This window comes from Rhopilema esculentum, chromosome 11 (genome assembly GCF_057945365.1).
Source record: "Rhopilema esculentum isolate cy_ngs chromosome 11, ASM5794536v1, whole genome shotgun sequence".
NCBI classification, from domain to species: Eukaryota; Metazoa; Cnidaria; class Scyphozoa; order Rhizostomeae; family Rhizostomatidae; genus Rhopilema; species Rhopilema esculentum.
In genome coordinates, this window is record NC_142825.1 from 2,348,146 (window position 1) to 2,375,062 (window position 26,917).

The 26,917-nt window shown below is 36.5% G+C and overlaps 2 protein-coding genes across 3 annotated transcripts; one reads left to right on the top strand and one right to left on the bottom strand.

The window, feature by feature from the left end:
* Positions 1-615: 615 nt before the first annotated feature.
* Positions 616-17,953, bottom strand: LOC135693309 (contactin-2). Of its 2 annotated transcripts, XM_065211750.2 has the most exons (19): positions 17,615-17,953; positions 16,808-17,101; positions 14,913-15,218; positions 13,819-14,103; positions 12,973-13,260; positions 12,263-12,508; positions 11,686-11,970; positions 11,091-11,357; positions 10,426-10,698; positions 8,244-8,540; positions 6,969-7,277; positions 6,417-6,704; positions 6,008-6,106; positions 5,404-5,580; positions 4,231-4,482; positions 3,826-3,864; positions 3,661-3,715; positions 2,861-3,112; positions 616-1,582 (listed from the first exon to the last, which is right to left on the bottom strand). In XM_065211750.2, exons 1-19 carry the CDS (start codon positions 17,706-17,708, stop codon positions 1,162-1,164), a joined length of 4,527 nt encoding a protein of 1,508 aa, XP_065067822.2. In that variant the 5' UTR covers positions 17,709-17,953; the 3' UTR covers positions 616-1,161. The 2 variants fall into 2 exon arrangements, with proteins under 2 accessions (XP_065067822.2, XP_065067823.2); XM_065211751.2 differs by lacking the exon at positions 10,426-10,698.
* On the top strand, positions 17,950-26,834 carry LOC135693312 (meiosis-specific protein MEI4). Its single transcript, XM_065211753.2, has 10 exons — positions 17,950-18,163; positions 18,768-18,872; positions 19,514-19,622; positions 19,971-20,054; positions 20,188-20,271; positions 20,601-20,681; positions 21,914-22,017; positions 22,221-22,341; positions 24,139-24,255; positions 26,446-26,834. Exons 1-10 carry the CDS (start codon positions 18,017-18,019, stop codon positions 26,595-26,597), a joined length of 1,104 nt encoding a protein of 367 aa, XP_065067825.2. The 5' UTR covers positions 17,950-18,016; the 3' UTR covers positions 26,598-26,834.
* Positions 26,835-26,917: the final 83 nt, after the last annotated feature.

The following is a 26,917-nucleotide window of genomic DNA, read 5'->3' on the forward strand; positions in this document are numbered from 1 at the left end:
CAGTGCGACATCACACCTAAATGTGAATTTTGTTCTCGCATTTTCTCTCCGTACTTTCTATCTTTCTCGAAGTTACGACGGCCTTGTACAAATTTAATTAGCAGATAAAAGTTTAACTCAAAGATACGTTATACTTGAGAAGTTCATTCTCTTCCATTTTTACAGAATGTATGAGAACGCCTTATGGAATAGATAGCCATCGAACATACATTACACGAGAGCAAGATATCTGCAATTCAAATCAGGGCTGGATTAAGCCTGTAGGAGGCCTGGGGCCCCTTGGAAGGGAGACCCTTTCTCCAACTTCCCCCGTATTGCAACACCACAGACTAGTAGCAAAACATATGAATTAACATAAAGGACACTTTCAGTTTGGAAATACTAAACGACAGCTATTCTTCCAATGCCATAATTTTATTTTGATAGTATGTAATAAAAAAACACAAAACGGAATGAAAACAAATTGTACTTATCAATTCTTTTATACCGAGAAATTCAGCTAAATCTTTCAATACTTCATGAACACGTTTAGTAAAACGTAGTAAATGTGGTTGAAGTCAGAGAATTGATGGAGTAATTTTGGTCTATCCAAGAAAAACGAGAAAAAATTGCATGTTGTTAATAAAATGATCATCAATCAAATTAAGATATAAAAAATGAAAATTTTACAAAACACACTATAACCAAATACCTAATCATACGCTATATTCATTCTGTGTCAGTTGCCGAATAAATCAATAAAACATCTGGATATAACTTACCTCTCTAAAATCACAAACAAACTTTCTTTGTTTCATTCACATAGACAAATGAGCTAAGAAACTGTCTATTCATATTTACCTAATAAACAGAAAAGAAATAAATAAAAACTAGCAATATTATACAAGGTGTGGTATTTGAAAACCAATTTCCCGATTGATACTAATCCCCCGAACAAATGGAGTGCTTCGAATTCTGGTATTACCAGCTTGGAGGTTCTATACCCTTTCAATGAAATATAACACAAGTTGATGCTTTTGTATGCCTTGCCGAACTTGCAAGTATTACATGGTCGTCAGGTCAGACTGTAGCAAACCACAAGAGGCATCGTCGTAAGGCATCGTCGTAAGGCATCGTCGTAAGGCATCGTCGTAAGGCATCGTCGTAAGGCATCGGGTAAACCTATATCCTCTCTTCGTTGCCAATGAGCAAAAATTCATCAGACTGCTTCTTGTCTCTGTTTTTTTGCACGGTGGCGTACTCCGGAATGTTATGACCAGCATCCAGAATAACAGCGTCTGCAGGAGTATCATAACGGACACTATCATCGTTGTGCGCGGCTTCCTTTGATGTGTCGTAGTTATCCCAAGTAAAGTCCGGACTTGCAGTCGTCCGGTCATGAGGAACTTCTGGAGTTTTACCTCCTTCTGACTCGGGCATATTCTCCTGGTTACTATCGCTTGTTTTGCGACTGTTGTCTTTCGAGTTTTTATCGCTGTGTTCCTCATTACTGGAAAAATCTAAAGCTTTGTTGTCCTCTTCGTCAACGAACGAGAATAAATCTTTGATGGGCGCTCCAAGCTCGTCTATATGCGAGTATGGCCTGAAATTCAGTGTAATGTTACTTAAAGAAACTTTGACAAATATCCTATAGCCTCCTACATGAGGGACAATGAGTTCCAGTGTAGAAATAAAAGACAATGCTTTAAAAACCCTTTTAAAAACGAAGAAAGAAGATCAAGAAAGCAATTAGTTTGTGTGAATCTATTCACAAGATATTCTGTAAGCAACAACAGTGTATTATGCTCAACTGATAACGATTTGAAATTGTCACTTCTAAAAACAAGCACAGGCCAAAGTTGTTGTCGTATCGAGGGGGAAGCCTTTGGAACTGCTTGAGTAGGGTAACTGAAGTGACACCCTCCCTAAACGGCTACCAAAACGCAAAATCTACGCGCTGAGCAATGGCTTGTGTTATCTTTGGTCTCATTGCAATGGCAAGTTTTCGTTGTTTTCTTTATTTGACTAAAAAATTATTATTAAGTACTGTTACCACTATATTGTAATTTTGTTTTGTCTATTTATTATGTTTTTAACACGCCGGTTTGAAAACGATAAATATACTGAAACTTTAACGTTTATAACGTTTATAAATATTATAAATATTTGAGCTGTCCGGAATGGAATTTCACAATGGTATCATGGCAAAAAACTTGCTAAGGCTGCTTGCTTCGAGAGTAGGTGAAGGCTGTGAATTCAGAAAGAGCATTGAGTTTGTTGCAAGTATCACGTGGCAATGTTAATCACACCAAACGAAGTTAGAGCCATACACATCCTTTAAAAATCCTAGATCTTAGAGATGCTAGAAATACTTGGACAACTATTGCCTACGATATCTATGTTGATTATTTAAGATATCAGAAAAAAGAAAGCAAATATATAAATTAAATTGATTACAAAATAATATGTACCAAACAACATTGGAATTGTACACAGTTAAAAAATAAATCTGGTTCTTTGCGAATTTTGCAAAAATTGCCAAACCTTCGGCTCGCCGACCTTCAAAAGTCATGAAATCGTAAGATTGTAAAACTGTATCTAATTTTCTTTTCCTTCCTACTTAAATTTTTTCTTATATTTTTTTTGACAATGTCCTTGTAGAGATTGATAAGTGCTCGGATAAAAAAAGGCCCTTTTTTACAGAATAGCCCGTGTTAAACTCAGCACGGGTTGAAAATTCTTATACAAACGGCCGATGAGAAGAAAATCCCCCATCTCTATTCCGTCTTCGCAATTTCTTTGGAACTTCGAATACGTAGATGTTCACTGCACTGCAAAGCCAAAAACAGGCTTAAACTGCAGAAATTTATACGAAACTTACTGATCATATTCGCTTGCGTCATCACTGAAATCAAGCTCGTTGTTACGCAGTTTTATCAAAGGCGATTCATCATCCTTGTCCTTGATTCGCATTGTGTCGTCATATGCGTAACCATTCGCCGGGTTATTGTCTTCTGGCTGCGACTCGGATTCGTGCTCGAAAATAAAATCATCATCGACAATCTTCGAATCGACGAATTCCTCTGTTGTGTTGGATTGATCAGCTTTCTGATCGGCTGATTCAGCAGGGTTTCTAAAAGAATATGTGTATTAAAAGCCGGAACAATAATCCTTTAGATGACTAAAATCAATAAGGTTTGTGTTAACACGGCTACTAGCAAGTTTTTTGTTTCTAGTTTCTACATCATTCGTTTTCACAATTATATCTCGACCCGGGACGAAATTCTGTCCCAGGATAAATTTCTTCTACCCTGGGTGAGAAGAAGAGAAATCCACAATGATTGAATAAAGAGACGTAAAGAACTCCGGGACTTAAAATAAAGAGAAATCTTTATCTGGATGAGAGTCAAAGAGAGTTCCCGACCAGGTCAAATCTTTTCACCAGGACAAAGAAGGTGCAGGCTTATCCAAGCAAATAGGTTACAGCGTTCTCTCTAAGCATGCTTAAATTGGCTCGATATGTTAAAGAAGCAATATGTTAAAGAACCCTTCAAAAAGTCAATAAGAACCCTTCAAAAAGTCAATCTTAAATTAAACTTTTGCCCTAAGGACACCCACAATTTTTGAGCTGAACTTACAAAATCGATACTAAAACTAATTTGAAGTGTAAATATGTCTTACTTTTTGAGTTCCAGTCCACCATTCTCAAGATATCCCGGGTTTTCAGCACCGCTTTCTGCAAAATGACAATGTCAAACGTAAGTATCACTAAACAGGGAACTAAAAATACATTAAAGGGGTAAAAAATTCTTGAAAGGAAAAAAGACGAGAAGAGGTCAAACTCACGAGTTCTTGTACTAAGCCAGCGTTCCCTCTTTATTGTCCCTGTGGGGGAAAAATTAACTCCAAGATAACAAAATTTATGCAGCCTTACGCAAAATAATTTTTCTATCAAACTGTGCTATATAATAGTTTTGTTATATAATAGAAGAACAATGAAAAAACTTTCGATACACTTAATGAAAATTTTATCCTCATCTCGTACTCAGATTTAATCAACGGTAAAAAATAACAACCTTTTACAAAATATTCGCTTTAGCTCTCAAATGCTTTTTAAAACTCAACTTAAAAAATTGATAAAAATCTTGCTTTTGGCCCTTTGCGTGTTTAGCCCCTAGCTCCACCCATCTCAAAGATACTCCTTGGTCCCTGAAGGTGAACTCTGTAAGTCAATGAAGGTGGAAGATTTACCTGCCGTTAATCTGCGAGCACAGTGCAATGAAAACAACACGATAACGATAATGAGCAATATAAAGATTGTCACTGAAACACCAATTAGAATTGGAAGGTTGTTCTTATCCAGCCAGTCCACTGATTTTTTGACTGTACCTGGTCCAACAGTAGACTTGGTGGTAGCTGTCAATGTCGTACTGGGCGATGTGCTTTCTGTGGATGGAGCTGACGATGCAGGACTGCCTGTTGTTGTTGTTGTTGCGTACTTGTCTGTTGTGATAGGATGCAAATTCAACGGTAAAATTATATCAAAATACGAAGTAAATTAACCAATTTCTTTATAATTGCGTTGTTCTTGAACAAGTAGGGAGCCTCCGCACATAATGTACGCAGACATTTTCGTACATGAAAAGGAAAACTATGAAATTGCCAAACAGTTAAGATGGACGGAGTTTACAATCTTAGTTTGAATCTTGTAGGTAATTGGTTGTAATTGCGCTAACAAAATTAATAAATAAGTGATTAATTTACCTTTTTACATATATATCTTGAGAGATGTGTCTTTTTACACAAACCACCTTAATGTTGGAAGGGGGATCAATAAGAGAATAGCCCCCCTTTATATTGGATGATAGCAAATAAATTGTAGGAAAAGAGAGAAAAAAGTGAGAAGGAAAAGAGAAAGTAAAATGAGAAGCAAAAGAAAAAAGGGACAAAGGAAGGAAAATGGAGAATTGGGAAAAAGAGAGTAGATTTTGCCAGGGGGGGGGATGAAACTAACAATGGATACGTTTGTACCAACTAGATTACTGTGTGCCCACATCTACTGTTGGGAAACACCAAGTGTACATTTTCTTTAGTTTCAACCAAGGAGCAAATTTCTACAAAATCTCGAACTTTCTCGAGGAAGCTCTATAAAAATCCCTCAAAATCTTGTTTAAGTCTATAAACCTGTTAGAACTCAAAAAATTGATAGTATTCCCTAAATTCTATAAAAGATTTAAAACCCCTTAAGTATCTTTTCCTATATATTTAAGGCAGGTTTTTGGCATTATCTCCTGCTTAGCCCAGAAAGTGCCGAAAATTTTCAAACTCAAAAAATCGCATCCGGCAAACCACAGAAAAATCTATCAATAGCTTCGGTGCTTTTAGGATGATATCAAACCCACAAATTCGTAAACATAAACTTACTAAGCTTGACTTGCATAAAGGGCAACCACGGTCCTGTTCCAACTTTTGTTTTAGCAGCAATCGTTACAAAATACGTCGAATTGGTTAGGCCTGTCTTTTCATGTATGAGTTGATTTGCATCAAGTGAAATGTTTTGGAACGTACCCAGAGATCCAGCTTTTACAGCAACGATGTAGCCTAGATTGTGTGTAAACAAACTGTTATTGCAAGTTTAGGGCGAGCAATGCAGCAGAGATATATAAATGATAGCATTTGCAGAAAAAACCAGAAGATTTCTGTATAACAACACTGAAAAGAAAAAGACTTTCGTTGAGAGGATATAAATTGCGTTGCACAATCAACGGAAGCAAGAAAAATGAAGCACTGCTTGAAAGAAGTTCTATGAAAATTGATATCAAAGTTTTATATGCATTCGTATAGTTTGTTGGAGGAGCTTTTCTGATTTCTTGGAAGCCATTGATGCTTTGATATTTAATGCAATACATTTAACTGTAGTAAGACCAATTTTTAGACCAGATCAGTCTTGTCACGATTGTCAATACGGCCTTTCAAAAGTAAAAAAATATTGTCCAAATGGAATGGTGACAACCTTGATGGAACTCACCAGTAATATTTCCATTTTGATCCAATGGTTGCGACCAGCTGATGCGGATAGACGTTGGTGACAAGACGGTGACAGATGCATTGCTAACCTGCCCTGGCACTGAAATGAGAAAGAAACTCTTGAGAAATGAAATGAACATGAGATATGAAAACAAACATGAAACATGAAATATTCGCATGGAATTAAAATCACATGAAAAAGTCTACAAGCTTTCAAAATAAGCTAGTTTCTTTTTGTCCTTCAGTTATTTCTTACAACCCGGCACATCGCAAAAGGCCCTTTAAAATAAGCTCCCATCTACAAATCTGCTAAATTGATAGGCCCCGGGGGATAACTAAAGGATTTACAGTACATACTTAAGAGCCTGTTCGTTAATGGCGATAAACTTGTGAATACTAGTAGAACTTACGATCTTCGAGTGTAGAAATGGAACGCGGCCGGCTCGGTGGACCACATCCAGCTCTTGTGCAAGCTCTGATAGTAACTGTGTACCGAGTGAATTTGCGCAATGACGTCACAATAAGATGAGTGTTGTTGGTAAGAAATTTGTGCTCTTTATCTTGTGTAGAAGAGATTCTTATGTCATGTGCTTGAAGGATCCCGTTTAGCATGGTGCTTTGTAGAGGAAAAAAGGTCACAGAAATAGACGTAGAAGAAATTGCCGTGATATTTCCAAGCATTGGTGCTGCAGATGGAGCTGTTGGGGCAAAATTGATGCTGCCATTAGCAAACTTTATCAAATGGTTTAAAATCAGGGACGTTTGGAATACGGAGACAAAATTTAAAGTTAAGGTTTAAAAGGTTCTCGATAAATATCTTCTCAACAGTCTCCTGTCGCTAAAAATTGGCAAAATATAAAACCCTAAAAAGAACGCTTTCAATAACGACATGCATTCTAGTTTTTGTATTAATCTATGAGCTTGCTTGCCAAAACATTAAAAAATCGTTAGCAGCCTCATACCTGCTTCGCTAGTTCTGAACGCCAAAATGGTGGAATAGTTTCCCCATTTGCGACTGCCTGCATTGCCAGTGGCGGCTCTTATTTTCAGATGGTAATCTGAGAATGGTTGCAGAGATTGCAAAACTAGCTGGTAAGAAGAACTACCATCAGCTGTCACCGCAATCACCCTTGTGATGGAACTAGCCACAAGGCTGTACTGTAGCTCATATACGGTGATATTACCGTTGGTCTGAGAAGGCTTTTCCCAATGAGCTCTTGCCGCAGTGGAATTGAGAACTTGCACTCTCACACTGCGTGGCACTGAAGGGTCTGAGAAGGAAAAAACCATCAATGAGATGTTTACATTACTTAAGTTGAAAAATTTTCGCGGGCAAGTAAGATTTGGGTCATGCCCTAGGCCTTCCATTGCAATCTCTTTTTACAAGTTTATAATCGAATCTGGACTAAAGATCTACGTCCAGCTCTATTAGGCAGGCTTTAATCACCCAATCGAATTTATTGTTTACCCAAGGCTATCTGCAGTATGTTACAGAAGTTGGTGAATATAATGTTTACAAAACCATATAATGTTTACAAAACCAACTGACAGTATCTTTAAACAACATTTTAGAAACTAGCTGTTCAAATTGTGAACAGACTGAAAAATGGACATATGATGTCGAATAAACAATCCAGACCAACCAAGAAACGATAAATTTCAACAAGCACATGCATGATGTTGCTATTTCATCAATCTTAACTACAATATACTCAAGAACATAAACCTTTTACAAGATAGTGGCAAAATTTCAATGTACATTTCAGTGTACATTACAATCAAATATTATGCAATTATTAGAACTGTGTAGAACAGATTAAAAGAGTAGAACAGAGCGAAATAGCATACTAACGAAACTTAACATTTCAGGACAGGACAGGACAGGACAGGACAGGACAGGACAGGACAGGACAGGACAGGACAGGACAGGACAGGACAGGACAGGACAGGACAGGACAGGACAGGACAGGACAGGACAGGACAGGACAGGACAGGGCAGGGCAGGACAGGACAGGACAGGACAGGACAGGACAGGACAGGACAGGACAGGACAGGACAGGACAGGACAGGACAGGACAGGACAGGACAGGACAGGACAGGACAGGACAGGACAGGACAGGACAGGACAGGACAGGACAGGACAGGACAGGACAGGACAGGACAGGACAGGACAGGACAGGACAGGACAGGACTGAATTTGATTCTAATGATAAAATTTGAGATAAAAAGTGGTATACCTCCTTCAAGAGTCCGTATGTCAATGGAGACGCTGTATGCACTCATACCAATAACAGTAAATGCTTTCATTCGAGCACTGTAAACCGTGTAAGGCTGCAGGCCTATGACAGTGTAGTTTCCAGTCCTTGCTGATATATTTTTGGCATATACGCGCCATGAGCCTGAGTCTTTGAGAGAGACCTCCAGAACGTACCCAAGGGTCGACGAGTAGCCATCAAATCCTTGCTGCCAAAATATGGTGATAGAATTGGCATGGGTTGAAAAAGCTCTCAGCTGTTTTGGTGGGTACGGAAGCACTAAGAAAAAGCAAACAGAATAAAGAGCTCCAACAACAAGGGAACATTACCAAGGCAAAATACAGCAACATGAAATAATTTCGTGGAAATATTTGTTCGCAATGAAATACGATCATTAGAACGGGAAGTTTTCAAGAGGTGAGATTTTGAAAACAGAATAATCAATTCATATCTTTAAGCTTCTGAATCTCCAAAAAATTTCAGAAGAGCGTCTCTAAATCGAGCATAAATAGGCCTGCAATATGCAACGATAATCGTTCGAAAGTAAAATGGTCGTGATAAAACATATTTCCGGGCAAATTTATTACACACAAACAAGGTAGAAGCATTCTTAAAGCAAGACAATGTTTTCATGGGCAAGTGCGCAGCGCTATACCCTGGGTACCAGACTCACTATATATGAAATAAAATAGATCTCTATTTATTTCATACATAGTGAGTCTGGTACCCAGGGTAGCAGCGCTACTGCTTCCAAAGGAAAACAAAAATATAACTTTACAATCGATGCTTCAAGGGAAAAAAGAGCAACTAAGAATAAATACTATTCCATTATTAGCTTTGAATATCAATAAAGGAATAAACATTAATTTTAAGTAATTTGTGTGACTTTATACATCAGAATTTATACATTTAGCTATCAATTTACTGAAATTTAAAACATACATGATATTACAATACATATTACTGAAAGGTGTTTTTGAAAGCATTTATTTTTATTATATAAAATGTTTATGAACAAAATATTTCTATAATCAAAGAACTAGCTGTTACCTTGGGTTTTTTACAGAACGCTACATTAGAGTCACAATAATTGCTAAGCAGTTTTATGAAAGTTTTTCAATTAACTTTAAATTGATTTCAATAACAACTAAGGAAGAAAATCAGGTTAATAAATCACATCTTCAGTAATCACGTCAATTCTTATCATATATGCTTTATTCATTACAACTTTCGAGGGCTATCGAATGTCTGAGTATCGGGAAAACAAATTTCGAAGTTTAAAGGCTATCTGTCACGACGTTGATTGATTATAAGAACAAAGGGATTATTTATTGTTTCCAGTCCCCCTTTAATTTATCGCATTGTAAAAAATGTGGAGGAGCGCTGGAATTGTGTTTAGGCTATTGTTCCAGCTATTGTTCTCGTTAACCAATCCACAACGAGACAGATTGCCTTTAAAGAAGTTCAAATGCTCGAGATGTGCATACTCTCGGCTAATGAAGGGAAAGATACAAATGAACTGACAGATATATCATCTTGTTTGTATGGTAAATAAACTTGTTAAAAATTTTTAGTTTTAAAAATTCGAACTATTATTAAGCTAATTTAAGCTACTTTTAAGTGAAATTACTTCCTTTTTTATTCCATGTTTATTTAAGCATAATCTTATTTTACAATTGATAAATTTAATATTTACAATTATAAATACAAATATTTTTATCAAGTAATATAAGTTCAAATAAGGTGAAATTATTTTAGCATATAAAACTGTTATTTTTAAGTCTCGATGAAATTAGCAATATTGCAATTTAAAAGTTAATGGATTTTACAATTTGATTTGTAAACAACCTTCCAGGACAGCTTCGTGACAACACTTTGATACTAGAAGGCAAAAGATTTGATGAGTTTTTAACACAGCCAAAATTTAAAACAGAAGTTGTTAACAACATAGCCTATACGATGTTAAATTAAGCAATTTAAATACTTATTTTAATGATTGTTTTTAAGACATTAACAAAACCATTATTTTATGATTCATTTTGGTTTTTAGCTTAATTTACTCAAATTACAGAGAATTGTGAGCAGATACTATACTAGGCCAAAGAACACAAAGCGTCTCTTGGTATGGCCTTTTAATTTAAGAGATACACAGAAGACTCCATACCTTGTACAATAAGTGTCCCGTTGCTTGTTGATGTTCCTAATGAGTTAGTCAAAATACATTCGTAAATGCCACTATCTGCTTCTCTAGCACTGATGATTTCCATATTCTCCATGCTTCCGAAAGCTTTTACACCGTCAACTTGCAGGTCAATGGTATGGTTTTTAACCCACCTGATCGTTGGCTTAGGGTTGCCTGTACCGTTACAATGCAGCGAAAAACTTTTGCCAACAGCAACGGTTTTTGGTACAGAAAATCCGGTTATTCTGGGAGCAACTGTGAGATGAACCATTGAAATGTTGATACATGAAAAGACACTGCTCAGACTTATAGAAGGAAACAAATATAGAAACAAAAGTTACAGAACTGTAGAACAAATAATAACAACTGTGGACAAATGTTCCCTGACCCTTAGAGTCCTTGTTTGCCATTGGTGTTGTGGAAAAAATTCCGGTGATAAAATGTAGATTGCGCAGAAACAAAATGAAGGCATAGGCACCAAGAAGCGAAAAAGAATTCATTTTAAATTGCTTTTCAAGCAAAGTATTCTATTTTATGTACACCCTAGAAATAAAGCAATCAAGATTTCAAAATCGGGACAGCAATTGTTTTGCCAGAAAAATAGTTTCGAATAGGGCGATTAGAGAAAACTCTAAAAAACTCCTTACTTTGAACATCCAGAAAAGCAGACGCGTTCCTTTGACCAGCCATATTGGTTAATTTACATGTGTACCATCCAGAATCACCCAGGCTGACACCTTTCACGGTAAACGTCGTTCCGGATATTTCGTATTTAGGTCCGGGTACTAGGCGGCTACCGGAAAAATGCCAAGAGATAGCCGGAACCGGATCTCCGGTAGCCGTGTATCGAAAGATCACTTGTGAAGAAACTACAGTTGTCATGTTGCTTGGAAGAGCAACAAAGGATGGAGGCACTATGGTTGAGAAGAGGCATGATAAATGAGAAAAAATGTCAAGTTTAGAGCACTTAGCAATTTTTTTTATATTTAAAGTGGTGCAGCAAGCGAATTATTCAAGAAAAGCAGCAAAGGGTTTGGTAGTTGAAATTCTTTCGGTTGCATTTTTTTTATGATCGTCAACATACAAAAGTTTTTACTTGACTATAGCTAGGATATTTTTGCAGGATATTCTACCTCGTATGGAAGTAGATCTGTTTGAACAATGTCGCAGACAGTTTCAAATCAGTTCTAGCGACATTAGTGCATGCCTTTTATTGCCAACGAATAGAAAGCTGGTACTCACCATAAACTCGTAGAAATGCAAACACTTCCAAAGACCCTCCGGTGCTATTTCCACGGCAAATGTATTTCCCTTCGTCTGTTTTTCTCACCGGTGATATGCGAATACCATCTGAAGTTTTGAATACACGAGAATCGTATGCAACCGTCTCACGAGAGGAAGATTGAGTTCGAGAGAAGAACCATGAAACAACGGGCTTTGGAGTGCCATAAAAGTCGCAGCGGAATTGCACGGATTCTCCGACGATCTTGGTCGCATTAGAAGGGGCTATGAGAACGGCTGGAGATGCTTTAAAAGAAAGAAGGAAATATAATTTTAGAAGATTTCTTGACGTTTTAAATTGGGTTAATTCGTGCGATAGGTGAATGCAAGGACGGCGGATACGCGGGAAGGTGTCAGAGGAACTTGCCTTGCCCTGTCTTTGTACGAAAAATTTTCAAAATGTACTTAAAACCATACAAGAATAAGAACCTGCTTTTGCTAAACAGATGAGTCCCGCTGGTAGATATGGACAAGATGAGTCAAATCCTTGAGTATAATCATTCAAACAATTTTGAGGGAAAAATGAATCTTTGCTTACTAGATACATGCAGATAAAATCTCTTTGAGGCACTTCCAGCAACGTTTGTGGCAATACATGTGTAGAAACCTGAGTAAGTCAGATTGATTCTTGCTAAATGCAGATTGCCGTCATTGGATAAAACATGACCATATCTGATCCACTTTACCGTTGGTGTTGGATACCCTGAGGCTTGGCAGGTTCTGGATAACGACTCACCAACCACTGCAGAGGCATTGCTTAGCATGGTTCCAATGCTTGGTAATACTTCAGAGAAAAAATTATTTCTCAGGATGAAATAGTAGCAAAGAAAGCAACAGACATATTAAGACGTACAAGCACGTAAATTGTATGTTTGTTAGGCTGAAGGGTACAACATATCTGTCTCACAATAAGCCATTTGTAGATTTTTAATAAGATTGTACTAAGCCTTTACTAAGAGTGATTAAAACTCTACGGTACTGTCAATTCAATTCTTAATTGAAAGACCTATTTGCATTAGTGCTTTGTAATGTTATACACTAATGCAAATAAGCTTAGGAATCATAATTTAGATTGTTCGATTAAATTTTACAATTAATTCGTGGCATTTCAAAGATTTAAGCTGTGACACCCCTACACGCCTGGCATTTACGTACCTAAAAATGTCAAAGCAATATTTTCTGAAACTATAAAATATTGAAAAAATGATGTCTATTTTTTCAAATGAATCATACAAAATGGACACAAACCTCTAACAATAACAGTGGCTCTTTTAGAAGATCTTGACTGACTGGTGCTGGGGTGATAGGCTTGACAAAAGTACATTCCTTCATATGCCTTGGTTATTCTTGAAATCCTCAATGTTCCATCAGATGAAACAGTAATATTTGTGTTTGGTGTCAATTTAACAAAATCCTTGTACCACAAAATACTCACTGGGGTAGGGTATCTATTTGGAGGTGAGCACGACAGGACAAGTTCATCGCCGTATGTAACATTCTTTGACACAGGATTAACACTGAACTCGAAATCTATAACTGCGGGCACAAAAGAAAATCAAAGATTGGATCGGTTTTGTTAAGAGTTTTGCATCATTAAATGGCAATGCAAATATGATCAATAGCGTCGCTTGACATTCCAGACTAGGGGGTTGGACGGTCACCAATAGAAAAGTTTACTGACGAAGACATGGATGGAGAAGAATTTAGGTGCTATTTCATCTACTGATAGATGATTTTACCGACAAACTAAGAATTTTGTAGACAAACTGAAGATTTACCGATGAATTCATGAAGGGTTGGGGTGACGGGGGTGTTACACCCCCCTACACTCCTTTGCTAGCTATGCCCCTGAATATCATGATAAGTGATCAAGACTTTAAGATAGGTTATTTGAACACGTAATCCCTCATTATACAGACAATCTCTCTTTGTAATTTATAATGTTTACAGCAAAAATATGGGATAAAAAGATACAAAGAGGTTTTCCTAAACAGCAAAAATATGGGACAAAAAGATATAAGTTATCTGGTTTTAATCTGTTTCACTCAATAGCAGCAAGTTATCTACCAGATGACAATTTTAGGCAACACTTACAGGCAACAATAAGAGCAACAGGTGGACTCAAGCGAATGCCTCCTAATGCATTCTTTCCTTCGCAAATGTATGATCCATTATATGATCTTTGCATTGAAACAAATTGCAGTGGCCCAGTTGTTAACATGAACCTATTGGTTTCATTGTTTACAAGTTTTCCATTATGGTACCAATAAATAGCTGGCTGTGGAACCCCACGAATACGGCATTCCCAGGTGAATGGTTGAAATCTGGTAACTATGGCTGAGGCTGGCCTCTTCTCGAAATATGGTTGCTCTTGTGCAGCTGAAATTACACATCAATTTGGAAACTGATTACAATCCTGATAAAGGGGACACAAGGGGCACAGTACTTCAAAGTTTCTGCAAGTGTCTTTGCAGAGGAGCAAACGCGCCTCTGATTGACTGCTAGTCTGTTATTATACACATTTATTGCATAGGTCAAATGGTTGCAAAAAGATTGTCAATTACTTGAGATAACAGCAGCATTTAACATAAGAAACACTTGAAATCAAAACCAGTATGCAGAGCATGGCAATGGTATAACCAAGATGCAATCATGACATTACTGAACGCGTTTGGAAAAGCTAGATGTGATAAATCTAAACCTGCAAAATTAAATGCAGGTGCATCGAATCTTTGTGATATGAAATAGGCTGGATGCGGTGTTTCCCTGATTTTGAATACTTTGCATGTGTGAAGGGTTTGCAATACAAACTAAACAGCATTCTATCTGTTTTCTTTTTCATTCCTGTTATCAAGAAATATAGGTTGCATTTTCAAAGGAGACCTTCTGTGTTAAAAACTCAACAGAAACCAAAGGAAATTGATGCAGAAACGGTTCTTGTTCTTCTAAATCATGTTAAATTTAATTGGCCAGTAAATTTCTAATTTGATATAAGACATAATTTTCCAATAAATTGGACATAATTTTAGAAAGGTTTTGCAAACATTGAAGATATCTACAAAAATTTACTGTTTGTCGGAATATTGCCATGCAACACTTCAGTCTTGACTTATGGGGTATCGTTCTGTTGCACAATACTTCTTGGGTTATCTACTATAGATCTTTTAAAATACTTGCTATAGTCATACCTGCTATAGTGACATCAGCATAATTGCTATTGACAATCCTATTCATGAGCAAAATATTATATGCAACACATCGATATCTTCCAGTGCTGCTATAGCTCAAATTTTGAATCTGAATTGTTGCTGACAAAATGCTCTGTGCCGCCAGTACTAAAGTTGCATTGAGCAACCCTGTGACTCTTTTTCCATCTTTTTCCCAATAAATTTTGGCAACTGGCTCACTTTTTGGAGAAATGCACTGTAGCTGGACATTGTTTCCAAGCAGGACAGATCTGCTCTCTGGGTCAAGTGTAAATGCATTTTGAATATCTACAAAATAAGTGCCAAAATCATGCAAAACAAAATATTCAAAGCTATCAAATTGGATTCAATTTTTGTATCTAAATATTCCTCACTCATCATTATGGCAAATTTTTTAAAAAGTTAGAGAGGACCTCTGTACACTTTAGTCAACAAATACAAATGAAGTGAATAGAGTACAGCCATGGAGGAGGGACAAATTTCATACATCTTAGATTGGCAAGGTCACGCAGGTTTTTTAATAAGGCATTGCAAAATGCAGAAGATTTAGTTAGCTAGAGCCTAGTTGAAACTGTCCATATAGTTTGGTGGTACAAAAGCAAACAATCTTTTGGTGGTACAAAACTTGAAAATGGCTTTGAAAAAAGCAAACATTTAGTAAACTAAAGCTTTTTGTCTGACACTCTTCAGAGTTCAAAACGTCAGAACATAGACCAAAAACTCTACGCTAGGAAATATATATACCCAGTTGTATATATGTTCTATAATACATAATATATATAATATATAATATATATGTTCTTTCGAATTCAGCAAAAAGTTCTGCTCTGTTTATTTGTTATGGTGGGATACAAAACTCAAGACCATTACCTAAGACAAATCTTTCGGTTTCAGAGAGAAAAAAGTCCGACAAATTAGAAATGTGTTTTTTTGAATCGCTCATCAAGCAACAAAAACGTTTCCTAAATAGCATGCCAATATTCCTATTATGTTTTTCCGTTGTCTGTTTTAGTGTCCGCTGGTCAATTTCAGAAATGTAGCGGCAAAGTAAAAAATTATTGAAGAATGTGAGAAACGGACGCGTTACTCTGCTGTATAGTTGAAATGGTTACTTTATTGCTCATTTTAATCCCTAAGTTATTGTTTGATTGCGAGTTCTTTTATTTGTAATAGCATCATCCATATCTTCAGATTGGAAGCTTACTAACCTGAATTAGCAAATGTTTGATAGGTAGTGCAATACACCATTTTTGTGTAGAGCAGAGTTCAAAATCAAACCACTTCAAGAAACTACAAACTTTACAATCCTTTTACGGCATCCAAGGGGCAAATCACTTGAGAAAAGTGAGCAACATTTTGCAGATTTTCAAATTATTTCAAACTATTTCTGAGATTTTGAAAACTTTTTTGAATTTTTCAAAGATTTTTTAGGCAATTTGAAAATTAGTTCTGATTGCAAAGATTATTTGAAGATTTTGGAGATTTTGTTTTTAAATTTTTTTTCAAATCTTCCAAAATGATGCCATTTACATTGTTATATCAATAAGTCAACAATGACCTCAAAATCTCAAGTTGCTTTGGTCAAGAGTACCCTTGCTTCTTAGAACAGGGTAAAAATTAACAAAGGCAGTTGATGCCATGAGGATGCATGCATAGATACATACATTATTATGTCGGATATGCAGGCTAACTAATTGGCAACATATAGCTGCTGTGGACCTACTTACAAATGAACAGAGCTCGGAATGTCATGTTTAATGCAATTACAGGCAACTGTGTAGATCTATCAAAAACCGAACAAAAATTTAATTAAGTAGTAGATTAAGAGTTTTTAAAAAGAGTGCTAAAAAATACACAGAAGATAGCAAAACACTTACAGGCCATCTTAATGGACGCAACTCTGCTGTATATTTGACCAAGATGGGTGTGATCAGAAGAAACAACCAGTGCTGAACACTGATATGAACCTTGATCCCCATAAAGAAATCTTTCAAAAAATAATGATCCATTAGTTAACTGTCTGTAGTGTTTACTGGTGTAGTCTGTGATCCATGTGTCATTTCTCTTCCAAAGGATATGAAGTACCCCAGATAGATTTGTGCTGACAGTGCAAGAGATTTGCAAGGGAAGGTTTGGCCCGACAACAGCTGATTCAGGTTGGGTTAAGAATTCTTGAAAAATGATAAAATTAATGGTAGTTACATAGCATTTCAAGATTGATCATTTCTAATCTTATCATCAAGTGTTCAGGCGTCTATGTGGGAAGAAAAAAGCCTATGCTGTTATGATAAAATATCTTATGTGAATGAGCAGGGGGAGTTAATTTCTGTATTTGCAAAAGGAAAAACACATAAAAGAAAAATGGGTGATAATGGGCAAGGAGGGGAGTTTTATTTGTATGTTAATGCTACCGTTGAACGGCGACATTCAAAGAGATTTAATTATTTTTGAGCACTTTTATTGATCATAATGATGATAGTCATAAAACAGTGCTTCCAAAATAAATCCCTTCTGCTTTAAACTAAATCTGAATGTGAGTGAGCTAATGGTTTAGCAATAGTTTTTCGCTTTAATAGCATTCATTTTTGTTTGATTTCTTATTGTAACTTTGTTGATTTTCTAACCACCAGCTATTCTAAAACCAAAAATCTGATGATGTTCATAGGGAATTCAAATACACTTACCTAATCGACATGAACATTCTTGAAAGAACAATAACACGATTAAAAGCTTTGCTGTAGCAGAAACTACTTCAGTAGTCGCAGTAGACATCGCCATCAAGCAAATTATATTTTAAGGGCCTAAATAGAATTTAATTTCTTGGTGTGCCTGAATTCTGTAATCCTTCTCTAAAAACGATAAGAGATTTAGGCCAGTCATCTGGGTCGTTCGGAATTATCCACTGTAGCTGATTAAATTTTCCTGTAACTCGTCGAATTGAGTAAAAACATGCCAAAAAGCAACTTCAAAGGACTCCTGTTTACATTACTGGGACATGGAAAAGGGAAGTGAACGCTACAAGCTTCGTTTACAAACATTGTATTTGACATGCGCGGCTAGTTGCTAGGTAATAAAGGAGCCTGGAAATGAATTTCAAAAAGACGCGGGAAAATCAAGAAACGACGCAAATGGAAACCAAGGCAAACAAAATGATAAATATGAATTGCAGTGACTTCAAGAAAACAAAATCTATGAGAGAAGATGCTGCGGATTTAACTGCAAGATTAGCAGTAGTGAGTTGATTATACCACTACGTAGGTTTTCGAAATAAAACTCAGATTTAGATTCTTGATTCTTCTGGGATTCTTCGAGAAGAGCACGAAGCAAGATTTTTCTGTTGTTTCCCACTCTGTCAGACAAGGTACCAGGCTCAGAGGGCGCAAAGCATTTTTGTGCATAGGAATTAATTTTTCGTCGCTGATGATTGTGCGAAGAAAAAGCCACGATGCCAAATACCAGATTTTATCGCTTGCAACTTTTTAACCGATCGAATACCTTGCTTTGGCTTTTACTACCTAACTTCCGAAGGTACACTGGGGTGCTTGTTTCAAACAGTGTCCTGGTTAAGTCAAAGCAAGATAGAATAAGATGGCTGCGCTTAGTTTTCTAAAGTTTGGTTGCAATACAATATTCCAAAATATTGGTTAATCTCTTAGCTCGCAAAAATTATACTTTGCTATGTAATATTGAACAACTGGATATGAACTTTTCCGTTCGTGTTTGTTTTATTGTAAATTATCATTGACAATTTTAAGATAGCAAGCTGTGAATCTCCTAAGATTTTTTTCGCGTTTCTCTTAATCAATTGTAAATATAACATTTGACAATTTGTATCAGGCAGTGACAATTGCAAGGAATACACCCGTCGGAATGGACGCCAAGTCATTTGCACAATATCTGGCAAACAAGTTTAGAAAAAAGATGTATGAAAGAACAAAAAGGGTGACACTTATTTTTTTACTAATATTATATCTTTATGTCTTTATACATAAGTTAACTATCTTTTATTGAAAACATTTAGTGCCAATTAGTGACGGTAAATTGCAAACTAAAGTCACCACTCTCTTATGAAAATTCTTAGCTGGCACATTTTATCAGTCAAGCTTCTAGGATGTTTATAGCTACGATACTTGCTATTTTGTAAACAGAGCAGCCAGGAAGCTTGAAACTGAACTAAAACTTTTGAGGCTATAGAAATAGCTTACAAAGCCCGCAAATAAGATCGGCTTCCGTCTTCTGTAGCCCCTCCCCTGTTTAGTTGCAGAGATGTCAAACAACCTTGTAAATGCGGTTTAAAGTCCGATTATTTGTATAACACAAAGTATCGGCGTCGAGGATAAAGTAAACTTAAGCTATTTTTCTCTATTTGATAATTTCTATATCAAGCGACGTTTCGATGGATTTCATTCGTATTTTTGATGCAAAAGAGGACCTGGCCAGTTTTAACTTATAATTAAAAAATACCCATGGCTGCTTTAATTTCCAGATCCCAGCCTCTTTTTCTTCTTCAGATCCCAGCCACATTTTTTTACAAAAATCTACTTTAGCTAAAGTATTTATATTCCATGTCTTTGCTGCCATAGGTTGAGCAACTTGAAGAAGAATTGTTTAGTTTAAAACAGGATTATGTCATACTAGATCTTAGATATAAGGCAACGATTGAAAGTAGCAACAAAACAGAGTTTCTGCTCGGTAGGTTTAGCATAAAAATTCTTGTCTTTTCTGTCATCTTCTTGACCTACAATTGACTTGTAAAAAATTGTTCTAAAATCATTAAAATTTGCTGTAATGTAGTTTATGCTTAAAACATCTTAAAATCTTACAAAAACCTAAACAGATTTGAATTGTTTCAGGTAACTATTGATTCAAAATATTTGGCAAAGGGTTTTAATTGGCACTGGAAAATAACGTAATAACCATAGCAACTTCAACTGACACTTTTGAGACAGTTTTGAGGCATTTTGCGAGCTCTATTTTCACACCTTGCCCTAGGTTTATGTTTTAATTGAGAAAATGTTCTTCATCTTCCTTTTTTCAAAGCAACGCAAAAAGAAACTCAAGCAGAGAATACCCACTACTTGGGTCAAGATCAAATATCAAGCAACTTAATGTTCATGGAAAACGGTATGAAAAACAACCGAAATTGTTTCCTTTTACTTTTCTCATTTCTAACTTTAGACTTTACTACTTTACTGCTTTCTGTCACTTCCTTTAATCTAACATTTCAATCTTGTGTTCTCCTATTCTTAAATTGCAGTGCTTGCTTTGACATACAAGCTGCAATCTTGGAATGGTAATCATGGACAGGTTCTTGTCACATCAATTACGTCAACATTAAGAGGTAGCAACTTTACTGAATGAAAGAGGATGTCGGTGTCAAATTGAATGTGAATTTCTGGTTATACGTTTGATTTAAGCAACATTTTTAAACATATTTCCGTTCATGTACTAATATGATAATTGCCGCCAAGTAAAGTGAAATTTACCCAATGACTTGGCTTGAATTTGCATACATAAAAATCTGCATCCAAAAGTAACCCGTGGAAACTGGACGGTATTTTTAATTGTTTCACTTGTCTGCCGTTTTCTGATACAAAGTTATTATAACATTATATTGTACTGCATGCATTCTAGTATATTTTGTGATACAGGCTCTTTATTCCATGCTAGCTTTAGAAGCAAGTTCCAAGGAGATGAGGGGCAATGAATTTCTGCCATCACAGATATACAAGTTATCTTCAATGCTAAAAGGTAAAATGTCACGAGAAATTACCGGATTTTCTCATTTTAAGAAGAAGGACTGTGCCCCCCCCCCTAAATCAAAATTTTGACAACTACTTGCTCCCTCTTTTTACAGTTTTTCCAAATGATATTGTGAAAAGTTGGCATAATTATAATTCCATGAGCTTGATTTAGTCCAAATATACCTGTTTGTTATATATCTGTTTTCTGGTTTTAAAGCCTGCCCCCCCCCACCCCCTCAGGTATGGTTTTTGCTCGAGTTTGCCCACCCTAGCCGACATCTTGGTATCTATGCTTGCATCCTCATAGCATTAACTGCCATCGTGAATTTTTACCCTGTTCTAAGAAGCAAATGTACTCTTGAACAAAGCAACAGGAGTTTTTGAGGTTGTTGTCGACTTATTGAAACAATGATGTAGATAGTACTGTTTGGAAGATTTGAAAAATATACGAAAAGTAAAATCTCCATAATCTTTAAATAATCTTTGCAATCAGAAAGAAATTTCAAAATAAAATCTTTGAAAAATTCAAAAAAAACTGCAAAATCTCAGAAATATTTGAAATAATTTGAAATTCTGCAAAAGATCGTTCACTTTTCTGAAAGTGATTTGCCCTTTGGTTGACATAAAAGGGGTGTAAAGTCCGGAGTTTCTTAAAGTAGGCTGAACCCCATTGTTAGTGGTAAAAAGTAACCCATTAAGCTTTAAGGATCTTTCAGTGACAGCTCTATTGTTTATTTCACAACAATACTTCCCTAGATATGAATAAAATGGTATAAAAAGATTGAAATTAAATAGAGTTCTAAAGTGATGACGTCACAAAAATCTTATTTTAGAATTTTTGAATTTGGATCCCATAGCCTGAAAGAACATCATGAAATACCTCTAAATTTGCCAAATCAGTCAATTGTGTCACGAATTGGCAGAGACATGGTCGTATGTGTATCGGCTCTTTCCCCATCAAACCTCTCTGTATTTTGGTCTCTGTTCATTACTTTATGTACAGAGCCAAAGTAACAGTGATTCGTTAGCAAACTTCAAATCTTTCATTGGCCATATCTCAACCGATTTCAGACATATTTGGCCAATTTTGCATATTTGAAGGTATTTCATGGTGATCTTTCATATTATGTGGTGAAAATTCAAAAATTCTAAAAATAGGTTTTTGATGACGTCACGCTTTAGAACTCTTTAGAACTCTACTTTTACTAGATTTCTGCCTCTTTCATGAACTCTCCAAAGGAATCCTCAACGAGCCAGTGCTAACAAACAATGAAGAAATAACTGCGAGCGTAATTCAGCTTGGAGAAGAATTGATAAACCAGATTGCAACAAGCAACTGTACGGTATGTGTTTCAAAAATCATTGAGACTCAACTCGTAATGCTTGAATATTGACTCTTTCAACGTGTAAAGTTACTTTGTGCTTTTAAACTACAATCAATGCAGAATCTATCATCTTCGGAACTTTGGGTAAATCTCTGAATGAAATCAAGCAATCGTGTAATTGTTTACGGCCAGAACAAGCATACAACTATTTTTCATTTCAGGGTCAATGGCAGGAAAAATTAAGTGAAACAGTCGTGTCACTAGCTGTGAATAGTGCTACGAGAAATGGTATCTTGGCAAAGCTTATGGTAATCTTAAAAGCCGAATGGTTTGGGTACATTGGTGAGTAGTGACGAAGTGATGACGTCAAAAAGCCTATTTTAAGATCTTTGAATTTTGACAGCAAGACTTGAAAAACGCCAGAAAATACCTCTAATGAGCAAATAAGTTAGATATTTTACCTAGGGGCGGATCCAGAGCAAACTTGAAGGAGGGGCAGTTGGTAGTGATGGCGCTGAAAAAATTTCAAAAATTGACGACGAGAGAACTCTGTATACAACAATTTCAGATCCATTTTCGGAATAAAAAACATAACTTTGAAGTAATCCTTGAAGCAAATTAACCTATTGGTCTCAGAAACTTTTTCACCTGATTTTCATTCTTCAAAAGGGGCGCACAATTTCCAAAAAAGGGGCTCCTTACTTGCTTTGACTCGTCGAAAGAGGGGCAACTGCCCCTAGTTGCCCCCCTTAAATCCGCCACTGCTTTTACCGAATACCAAGTATTTGGCCAAATGAGAACAAGCTCCTTCTTAATCCAATCAGTATGGTTAAGCCTTTGTTCTGAACTTACGAGCCAGGCAAAAACAACAGTGAAAATATCTCACAAAGTATCTCAGTAGCTAAGTTACAGATTTAGCTGATTCTGGAAGCTTAGGGATATTCATCATGTTTTTTAATTTCCAAAAATAGATTTTCGTGACGTCATATTTTTGTCACTCTATTTTTCATCTGCCTGCGACGGCTGCATTTTTCAGTCAGTTTTATGGTCATACCAAATAAATGTTTCTAATTGATTTTTTTGACGATTTTCTCTGGGGGAATTTTTTTGCGTGAATTGAAACAGACACATTCGAAACGAGCAAACATCAGAGTTATTTTGAACGGCTGTTAGTGTCTGATGCTGTCAAACTAGAATATGCTTGTTTTCTGTGTAAGTACTTGCGATGTTCTTGGTCGCAAATCAAAAACTATGGTCACTTTGCAAAGAGAAAGTAATCATGACGGCAGGGAGTAGGACTGTAGACTACTGAATACTCTCCTCCACAGAGGCTATTGGGGAGGGAAAAATGGTGAAGCTGCGGAGAATTGGAGGGGGCGGAGGAGAAGAAGAAAGGAAAAATAGCCTCTGCCAAATAATGTGGAAATGTTGTTGTTGTGTTGGGCAGGTGTGATGGCGGAGGCAAACGGAACTCATGACGATCGGATAGTTAACTCTAACATTGCAAACAGAAAAATTGCTTGCTATGTGTGTTATTCGGCAAAAACTATTATTAGATTCTATTTAAAAGATACGCTATTCTCTTCCTCCTTCTCCCTCGCAGCTTCTCCACTTTTTCCTTTCTTCCGCAGTTCCTTTTATCCTAACCTTTTTCCTTCCTAATCTTCCTCCCCAATAGCCTCTGCGGAGGGGAGAAACTACTGAATGTGAATTGATTTTTTTGCTGTGAGATTTGAAAGGATTAGCCAAATAAAAACCAACCTTTAGTCCTGATGTCGTCTATAAACTGAGACCAAAACAATATCAAATAAATCATGCTTATATCAGTACTTTACTATCACAAGCTTTGTTTGCTTCATAAACGAAACATTTCAGAAGGAGTGAATACGGAACATCCAGACTAGCTAACAAATCTTTCTGTGAACAATCACCATAAATCCGGTAAAAAATTTCCATTCTTGTTAAAGGTGGAAGGAATCGTAAGTTTGGCGAATTTTTCTTGGCCAGCACGTACTTACTCACCAGATAAAAATTTCCCAAAAAACATTTCCTCCAGGTTACCCGATCCTCATTATCCCTCTGGTCTACTGCGAAGGGTCTATCTGATATCCTGATGAACCGTTCTCTCTTCTCTTCAAGACCACGAAAAAACTGGATCAGTGTTCTGCTACTACAAATTCGAGAGTTTGTACTTTGTATTCTGGATGATGGAGAGGATTCTCATGACAACGAAGAAAAATGCAGCTCTGCTTGCAGGTAAAATTTGTTTGTTTGCTGGGGTTAATCTGCTGTGAGAGGTTTAAAGGGACCGATCAGCAAGCGTCTACTGCAGGGGGCAGAGGAAAATCAAAGCTGAGACAAAAGTCATACCCCTTCAAAAGATGAGGGTTTTTTCATCTCTCCTATCAGATTGAAAAATTTCATACATCTCAAAAATATTGTCTTTCCTACTCCTACAATGTTCTTTGCATAATTAGTTTCTTGAGTCTTAAACCATTTTTCTGCTAAATCTATTCATAAGATGTTGTTTGAAACTTTAGCTATGAAAAACTATCCCTCACAATGTGCAATTTTGTTTCATACTACTCTAAATACCATTAATATTTATTTCATACATCCAACTATCTTCTCCTCCCCTTTCTGGTAGACACTTTCTGACCGGTCCATCATCATGGTTCAAAATGTCACTTCAAAATATGAGGCGGTTACGCAATTAGAAGAAATAAATGCTTTCAACCCATGTCGAGCTTACCACGAGCTGTGTTTCACCTCGATCATCAGTGTAAGTCCTTCTTTGATAAATGATAAAGTCTCAACCCGGGCTGAACTCAGAGTAGTATCTAAACTTATGTTTCATTTTGAACACGGGCTAGATGAGGTTCTCAACTAGACAACAAAAATCTTCAGCTCGAGTGTTTGGAAGTGAAAGTGGTGAAATATGGGACATCTACTATTGTATTTTGGATAATTAATTATCAGGGTGACTTGATCTTCATTTGTGTTGAGAATTGTGATATAAAAGCATAGCACAGAAGTGGGCAACCTACGGGCCCCGCAGCAAATTATTTGTGATACCTAGGCCACCAGAATTGAAAATTCGAAGAATGTCTTATGAAAGTAATAGCTTGCAGCAAATGTTTTCGATCTACATAAAATAGATCTAGTAGCAAAATTCATTCATAAACGAATAGGATCAAGAAATCTACAAGCATTTGTATTTGGGAGCTTTCTCGCCAATGAAGTTTATCAGCTATAAATTTTCCACAAACAGTCACATGTAGATGCGCACTTCCTCTATTGGCTTCATTTTTATTTTGGCAAGCTTGCTAGGAAGACCCATTAAAATGCAGCAAAGCACTGACCTTGTTTAATACAGAAGTTTATTTTCAGGATTAATTTCTCAAAATAGCTCAATTGCTAGTAAGGGTTAGACCTTAACTACAGCACGTATGGGGAAAATTATGTTCGCTAGAAATTCTAATTCAATTTAGAAGAAAACTCGAATAAATTTGGTTCAAATCGGGAGATCGGAGATGGGAAGGAAAACAGCTTACCCCCACGAGATTACCTGTTTATCCAGGGGAGTTGCAGTTCTGTGTTGATGTGCTGTGATACTTTTTCATTGAAAAATGCTTTCAAATCTTGACCAGCCCTTCATGGCCAGAAACGCTCCTTCATGGCACGAAACGTTGTAAAACTTGCCCTTAAGTTAAAAGGGTTGCCCGTCACAGGCCAAGCAGGCAGAGGGAATGAAATCTTGAAAATGGCTTTGAAAAAAGCAAACATTTCGTAAACTAAAGCTTTTCGTCTGACACTCTTCAGAGTTTAAAACGTCAGAACATAGACCGAAAACTCTACGCTAGGAAAAATATATACCCAGTTGTGGATCGAAATAGGCCAATCAGAAACACGAGCACATGACTGTATAGGTTGACCAATCAGTGCCGCTTGCCTATTGAGAATGTTACCAATGGAGTGCTAAGGTGAAAACGAACTCATTTTGTCTACACAGTAGCGGTTTTTTCGTGCTTATGTAAATAGATTCCAAAACTACTAGGTGGAACGACGGTCGGGCTTTACCGATAATCCGAAACATGTCGCCATTATAGTTTTTTTGAATAAAATCTAAAACCCGTGCTGAACTGAGCAAGGCTGATATTTTATACGGAAACAGTCTCTGACAGAAATGAGTAGGCGCTATCCCTAAATGTTAGGAATTTTGATATCAAAACCAACTTACTGTTTAGCGGTATGTTATATTGTGCACGATACCGAGTATGGAGATCAATGTGCACGCTTACTGAGCCACTCAGAAGATCTTCAATTAGGATAGAGCTTTTAGGTCCATGAACAGCAGCATAATTGGAAACTTGAATTATAATTTATTCCACATAGTATTTTAAAATGATTATTCTATAAAATATTCATAAATATTATTTTTTCCAGTAAAGAGAGAACTGACGCACTTCTTGAATGACAACATACATGACATGTATGCGGCATTCCCTTTGCTTGTCCACTACATCTGGAAACTGGTGGCTATTCTGGACATTCAAAAAAGCGAAGATGAATACAAGAATGCCCTTTTGCCATTATGACAAAAGTCATAACTTGCGTCAAAAGCGATCTATCTCGCCAAGCACAAGACAATATCTTACTTGCAACGAAGTCTCGTCGAGAGATTCAAAGATCAAGAAACCTTTAACTCCTTTTCATACACGTACCTTTGAAATCTGTTTCAAAAAGTCTGCCCGCAAAAAGACGATTAAAAAATTGGATAAAAGCAATTATGAGATTTGTGTATTTACAAGAAATCTCTTGTGAAAGGACTTCCTCTATAAGGTTCACCAATTTTGCTTGTTATTTGCTGAGATACGCAGCCACACTTCTACTTGTCTCAATGGTCGGAATGACTTCG

What these genes read in the sequence shown, in the direction of transcription:
- LOC135693309 (XM_065211750.2), bottom strand. Translation starts at nt 17,708, where the DNA reads ATGGCGATGTCTACTGCGACTACTGAAGTAGTTTCTGCTACAGCAAAG. An exon ending in AGCCACTGTTATTGTTAGAG is followed by an intron (nt 12,509 to 12,972) that starts GTTTGTGTCCAT and finishes TTTTCTCTGAAG; the next exon opens with TATTACCAAGCATTGGAACC. An exon ending in CATTTCTACACTCGAAGATC is followed by an intron (nt 6,107 to 6,416) that starts GTAAGTTCTACT and finishes TTCTCATTTCAG; the next exon opens with TGCCAGGGCAGGTTAGCAAT.
- LOC135693312 (XM_065211753.2), top strand. Translation starts at nt 18,017, where the DNA reads ATGAATTTCAAAAAGACGCGGGAAAATCAAGAAACGACGCAAATGGAA. An exon ending in GTTATCTTCAATGCTAAAAG is followed by an intron (nt 20,682 to 21,913) that starts GTAAAATGTCAC and finishes AACTCTCCAAAG; the next exon opens with GAATCCTCAACGAGCCAGTG. An exon ending in CGAATGGTTTGGGTACATTG is followed by an intron (nt 22,342 to 24,138) that starts GTGAGTAGTGAC and finishes CTTCTCTTCAAG; the next exon opens with ACCACGAAAAAACTGGATCA.